Source organism: Bactrocera latifrons, unplaced genomic scaffold (genome assembly GCF_001853355.1).
Source record: "Bactrocera latifrons isolate USDA-ARS-PBARC rearing strain unplaced genomic scaffold, ASM185335v1 scaffold_104, whole genome shotgun sequence".
Classification (NCBI taxonomy): Eukaryota; Metazoa; Arthropoda; class Insecta; order Diptera; family Tephritidae; genus Bactrocera; species Bactrocera latifrons.
In genome coordinates this window covers 115,751-122,479 of record NW_017534453.1, presented here as the reverse complement: position 1 = coordinate 122,479, position 6,729 = coordinate 115,751, and the positions used below count along the sequence as shown (strand labels likewise).

The 6,729-nt window shown below is 36.7% G+C and overlaps 1 protein-coding gene across 2 annotated transcripts; it reads left to right on the top strand.

Moving 5' to 3' along the window:
• Window positions 1–1,716: 1,716 nt before the first annotated feature.
• Window positions 1,717–3,007, top strand: LOC108968934 (MIT domain-containing protein 1). Of its 2 annotated transcripts, XM_018933306.1 has the most exons (5): window positions 1,717–1,738; window positions 1,881–2,129; window positions 2,229–2,467; window positions 2,530–2,729; window positions 2,788–3,007. In XM_018933306.1, exons 2-5 carry the CDS (start codon window positions 2,000–2,002, stop codon window positions 2,939–2,941), a joined length of 723 nt encoding a protein of 240 aa, XP_018788851.1. In that variant the 5' UTR covers window positions 1,717–1,738; window positions 1,881–1,999; the 3' UTR covers window positions 2,942–3,007. The 2 variants fall into 2 exon arrangements, with proteins under 2 accessions (XP_018788851.1, XP_018788846.1); XM_018933301.1 differs by lacking the exon at window positions 1,717–1,738 and having other exon boundaries at window positions 1,813–2,129.
• Window positions 3,008–6,729: the final 3,722 nt, after the last annotated feature.

Below are 6,729 nucleotides of genomic sequence, written 5' to 3'. Positions count from 1 at the left end.
AGTAACTTGTAGAGTTTGATCTTTTTTCGTCGAGAAAGGACTTAACTTATCAAATGACAGTCCGAAGTAGCACCAGTTGGAAAGAGATATTCTGCGTTGGATTTCGAGACTGACATTATTGTTCGTTTTATTACTGGTTCCAAGACAGAAGAAATTATCTACAACTTCGATCTGATCGTCAACAGTGACSTTGGAGCTTAGTCGCGCGTGCAACGACTGTTAATTTGATGGCAGGAGATATTTCGTTTTGCTCTCGTTCACTACCAGACTCATTTGCTTCGCTTCCTTTTCCATTTGGACAAAACAGAACTTGCGGCGCGTATGTTGAGGCCAATGATATCTGTTCGATTAATTCCTCTCTTTTCCAAGACTTAGCGCATGGTGAATATCCGGTCAGTTRTTGATTTTCCAGGYCTAWAGAAACAAACTGAGAAGRTCCATTCAGTTTGATGTCGATGGACTTTAATCTTTCACACAATACGCTCGATAAAACATTATATGCGATGTTGAGGGGACCTATCCCACGGTAGTTGGCACAGATTGTGGGTTTCCCTTTTTGTGGATTGGGCAGAGCATACTTAAATTCCAATCTATGGGCATGCTTTCATCAGACCAAATTTTACAAAGAAGCTGATGCATGMTACTTATCAGTTCTTCGCCGCCGTGTTTGCTGTTGTCGTAGCTCGGCCGGCAATCCATCGGACCCCGCCGCTAYGTTTGCTCGAACGAGTTATCGAAAATTGGACTCAACRGACAGACCATCTGAGGCGTAGCCGCGACCGATATTTGAAAGAGATAATSTTCAAATGATAAAAACATTCTGCATTAAATTTGAAGTGTCTGCGTTTTTTCTTTAAAAAAAAGTGGGGAACCTCGAAGTGGAATACCCTTTATAAAGGTCGAAGCAAACTGAATAGACCCTATTCAGAACTTAATTAAAGCATGAGTTTCAGACGACTAATTCCGTTCCCACGACAGTCGTTTCCACGTAACCGAATTTTTATCCGGCCAAGGACGGTTAACTCGGCACCATTCTAACATAACAACGACAACGGACCCGAAGTTTTGCCCGGTCAATGGCTGTCAACTCAGTAGMAATCCTCTTAATTACTTTAAAGATGTTTCTAACGATACAACAACAACGCAGCACTTTATTTTAATATTTACGTTTGAGACCACTGTTCATCAATTTGTCAAAAATGGTATAAATTAAGTATTCAAATAATTTCAACCCATTATTTACATATTTATAATTGAAGATATAATTTTATTAATTGAGTAATAAAATTTGATATGTACTCACTTAATCTTTACCTAAATTATTAATGTACTAATTATTAATTTGAATTAATTCCGCCAAGCCTAAAAGTATGCCAGCTATTCTTATGGTACTGCCATATTAACAATTCAAGTAATTTGAAATTCACTTCGAGTGATTTCATTGCAATTGATTTATTCGATTGTAGTACTAGTTCATATTGTTTTTATTTTTTATATTTTTASTTCCAAAAACGCAACAACTCTGTTTGCAATAATTTAATTATAACCAGCATATTTATTAGTCTAAAAGTATTATATCTTCTTAACCAAGTTAAGTTTATGTTCCAAAGAACTTGCTTTTCATGTGGCAACGCTTGCGTATACAGTCAACAGCTGTCAGCGTCCTTTGTTTGTTTATTGCAAATGTCAATTTTGACAATATTTTCTTTTGAGGAAAACAAAACTTTGTCATCAAAAAGTAAGAAGTGGAAAAAAATTCATTTGTCAGTATTGTATCGAAATCTTTTTGTGTTTGTTTTAATAGTTTATTAAAGCGTTTAGTTTTATTTTAACAAATTTTTAGTGTGTGGTTGTTTTTTTTTTTTTTTGTTTCGTTGTAGTCTTAAATCATAAGTGTTACTAGTTTGGTTGTGCCTTAAGGCGGCCATATACAAAGTAAAAGCGCCATTTTGCGATAAAAAAATTAAGAAACTTTGGTTAATAAAATTGATTGTGACGTATGTTTGTGGGAAAAATGAATGCCAAAGATATATTAATGCGTGCAGTGCAATGTGATCAAGCCGGACGAATTTTGGAGGCACAACATCTCTATCAAGATGGCATACAAATACTTATGGATCTGGTTGGGGGTAAGGAATAACATGCGCAAGCATTTCAGCAAATGTTCTGGACAAAATCATTTCATTCTACATATGTGTTTGCATATCTTTGTTATTGCTCTTGAACAGACGAATCGGATGTGACCAAGAAGAAAGTGTTTTATGAACGCATTAAGGAGTACATAGACCGCGCTGAACAAATTAAGGACCGCGTACAGAAGCATGTCATACGTGGCGAATTGGTCAGCAATAAAGCAATAGATGACAATTCTACCGGCAACAGTTATCACTCGCTGTTCGGGCAGTACCTCAATGCGGACGTAAAAGAGGTCCTACTTGAGGAGCCATATCTGTACGAGAAGTATCAAGTATGTGTGTATAGCAATGAAAATAATAAGCACTCGCGCACAACAACTAAATATTCATGCAGTTTCAGAATCTTGTAACATTCTTAGAGTTGTTGGTAAAAAACTGTCGCCACCTCAAGTATGTGAGAGTGGTCACAAAGACTGATACCAAAGCACCGGAGAACCAAAGTAACGTGCTAGAGCAGATTAGAGCGGATATGGCAAAACGTAATGTAACTTTAAGCATAAAATTCGAAGACACTTTGCATGACCGTAAAATTGTGTAAGTTACCGTTGTAATACATCTATAACAAAACTAATCGCATTCCGATTACTTTTAGCCTCAGCAACGGTTATATTATAAAGATTGGGCGTGGTTTACATTTCTTCAAGGCTACTAATCCGTTATACAGCCTCGGCTTATGTGATTATGATTTTCGCAAATGTTTGCAAACTGACGTGGACATTTGGCGTACCAGAAACTTCATTGCCTGAAACTGATAAAAGTGCTGCACTAATCACTGACTCATCGTTAAGCGTTTAACAGACATTTTACAATAATTTTTTGTGTGATTTTTTTATGAAATAAGGATTTTATTTTTTGATAAAAAAAAAACAACTTTTGTATTAAACTTTCAAAAAATATGTTTAAGTATTTTTTGTTAATACATACATAACTGTGAATGTATTAAAAATTAAAACAATAAAAATTGAATTCCATGAATTGAATTAAGAAAAGGTTTATAGCAAAAGCAAAACAAAAAAAAAATATTTTCTTGTGTTATCCATAGGCGCCATAGCTCGAAATGCACTAGTTGCGAGTTAATGCCTTTTTAAAGCTAGCTCTGGAGCGCAGGCGTGTAAAATATGCACCCACATTCTTGCATACATATAACAAGCCCGCATAGGCACAATGGGACCTTGCCAAGTGTTCCGTAATCGCTATAAATCTTCGACAGAAGCCAAAGTTGCCTTGCTGACAGCACTATGTAGGCTGCGACAACGGTGAAATTGCATTCTTCTACGTTCTTTTTGTTTTCTTTTTCTGTGTGTGCGGGTATTATTTCGCACCACAGCCGCACAGCTGGAGGTGTTGCAATATTGGCAGTGAACAGTGAACAATGTGCAGCAAGCGAGCGACCTTTTATGCTGCCACTGCGACTACKGCTGCCCGCACGTAGCGGTCGGTCCGATCATTTATACTGCTTACCATATTTTATGTCATACCAGATACGAGATTTTTCGAGTGCGTCGACAGCTATTTGTGTGTTCCAGCATGCACACGATTAAATTTCTTGGCGCTCACAGCTACAGCGGCAGTGGCAGCGGACGGAGCTTGGATTTGACTGCACAGCGTGAGTGAATTGAATTCCAAGGATGCAACAATTCTTAAAAATTAAAAATAAAAAAAAATTTAAATAGAAGAAATGAAACAGCAGAGCTAGAGCTTCAGTCGTATAAATTGCACGTTCGAATGCGCGCTGCATAAAATCGCACTGTTTTATATCAGATTTCGTGGGGGTTTATTAATCTATGTGTGGGTTGAGATTCAAGGATTTTTGATTAAACCATAAAAAGGCTGATAGAATGGATGCTTTGTGTAGTTAAAGTCTCTACTTAACAGTGCAGGAGGATTAAGACCTTCTGCTCGATACAACAACATAAAATAAACATCTTCGCTTTTTGTCATTTGTAACATTATGAAGACATTTCGTGGTGGAGGAGTGCACTGTAGCGAAAAATCCATTAGCCTTTCCAACTGACGTGGTGTAGATTTACTGCTCTGGAGCTCAGCCTCCTATACTATTCTTAAGCTCGCTGACTTAAGGCTTCGGCCGAGATAGTGAACAATGAAATAGTTTCATCTCAACAGCTTATTGGCGAATGTTGGTATTTAACAGATCAAGACTAAAAAAACTCTGGTCTCACACCTTTAGATACGCAGGTTAAAATGTTGAAATATAAATAAAGAAATCAGATTTGTGATAGAGGAGGTGTTTTTATCCGGCTTTACAACGGACTGTACTTACGTGTGATCCTGGTGACCAGGCGCTTTATCTGCGACATGAATCCTCTTACCAACGCATAATAAAGTTTCCTATTTGAGTATAACAAATTCCCTATAGGAAGTACATTCYGAGTTGTTTCTCTGGAAATCAATCGACCAATGTTTAGTTAAGCGAATCCATGGAACGGCTTTTGAGCGATGTTATATCCTCAAACCATTGTCAATTACAAACGAAGAACTAGAAAGACTGGAGCAGGGCTTTCTCTGGTGCATTCTGTACAAGAATATACAGAAATCCCCCTACTTATTATACTTGGTCTTAACAWAATCAATCTTCGTCTCATATACTCAATCCCAGCCATAGGTATAACACTTAGTTTCATTGGTTTATTGGTTTGAAAACTGTCATATTTGCAAAAATAATACAATGAATATATTTCGTTTTCTAAACATCTGTACTAATTAGACATAAAAAAAATTTTATGTAAAGCGAGTTCGGGAAATTTGACGTTCGAGCCGTTCGAGACCAGACGAAGTTTCAAACAAGGCGACTTCATATCGTGCCACTTCTTCAATCTGCTGTTGGATAAAATAATTCGACCTGCAAAAGCTTAATTGAGCAGGTACAATCTTCTATAAGATTATATTGATATTTTTGACCTCAAATATCAAAAAAAGTCAAACAAACAGTCGTCGCACTCGCGATTTGGTTCCCATGACACTACGCCTATAASAAGAGAGTCAAACATCGCTTCCGGCAATGTATATTTGCACTTTACCGGAAATTTAATTTCAGACAGACTGTTATATGTCCCATTTCYCTATTACTGTTACCCTGGATAGCTGAAGATGCGAGATCGGAGGATATTCATAGGAATACTGAGAAAATTTTATCTCAAATAAAAAGGAAAAAAATTCTTAAGTGATACAAAATTCCTAAAACGGGTTATAATGCAATTAGTTTCAACCATGTGCCACTTACAAAATTTATTTCATTTTACCTACCAAACCAAAGCTAAACTGCAGCGCGTTGTTATTGTAAATTATGATTATTATATGTTAGATGTATGTATGTATGTGAAGTTAGCCTGAATAACTGAAGGCCAATTTTGCATAAATACCGTTATTCAACTAATTCACACAACACCCACAGCCAGCAGGATGTAACACGTCTAACGGTTTATTATAATTTTTAGACACTTTGCTGCAGTTACTACATATTTTTACTTGTCCAAACTGCATTTCTAACCCGTGAACATACTATATGTGTGTATGTTTGCCGAAGYACTGTTAGRTGATGATGACAAATTCATGATTCGGTGTGCCCCATGGTGTAAATTATACACCCCGTCACTGAATTATTTATCGCGTCATAAATAATCAAATTTCGTGCTGATAATAATGCTTCRCCGGCAAACCGAATAAAATGGCTAAGGCAGTGTTTGCCACCTGCATTTATACACATGGACAAAGAAGTAAAATATATGTATGTACAATATGCATCAAATGCGAAAGTGAATATACACACATATATAATTTTTAGATAGCGTCTTATACCAAGTTCTTCTAATTTAATAAATTAATTGCTGTGATAAAACCAATTTTTGGTAACGCTTTATTGCTGCCAAAAGTTCTGTTACAAGTGCAGGCCGTTGTAAAAAATAAACTATAATATTTTTTTGAATAGTAATATTGATTATATTTTATTCAAAATGGTCAGTGTTTGCTTTCACACTTAGCTTTTAAACGGTACAACGGCCATTGATCAATGGCAGCCCGATTTTAATTGGCATTGACGGTATTACTCGAACTAAAGATTGTGTAAGATTCTACAAATGATACTCAACAGGCCATGTTCTCCAACCCTGACCACAGACTGTAGTCCAAATTTGGACTTCCAGGCAGCCAACCATCTACAGCTATGAAAATAGGAAATTTGCTTTTAAGGCACTGCTTGGTGGTTTTCTCCTTGTATGCTAGAACATAATCTTACTGGAAGATCCAATGCTCTCTATAAAAGATAGTATTCTTCTTCTTTATTATTTTACAACACCGCGACAGTCGTCCTTCTTTTTCACGTTTTGCCACCAATTGGAGATTCCAAGTGAAATCAATAACCCAGATCCTTCACCACATGAGTGGAGGTCTTTCTCTCCCTCTACTTCCCGTCAAATACTTTTAGAGCTGTTATGTTTTCGTCCATTCGGATCACATGACCCATGACCATAAATCTTCCGCAGATATTTTCTCGRAAACACGTAACGCCGGCTCTTCA

Excerpts from the sequence above, each read along its gene's own strand:
- LOC108968934 (XM_018933306.1), top strand. The coding sequence starts at position 2,000 with ATGTTTGTGGGAAAAATGAATGCCAAAGATATATTAATGCGTGCAGTG. Across the intron at positions 2,130-2,228 it reads ACTTATGGATCTGGTTGGGG|ACGAATCGGATGTGACCAAG; the intron begins GTAAGGAATAAC and ends GCTCTTGAACAG. Across the intron at positions 2,730-2,787 it reads TTGCATGACCGTAAAATTGT|CCTCAGCAACGGTTATATTA; the intron begins GTAAGTTACCGT and ends GATTACTTTTAG.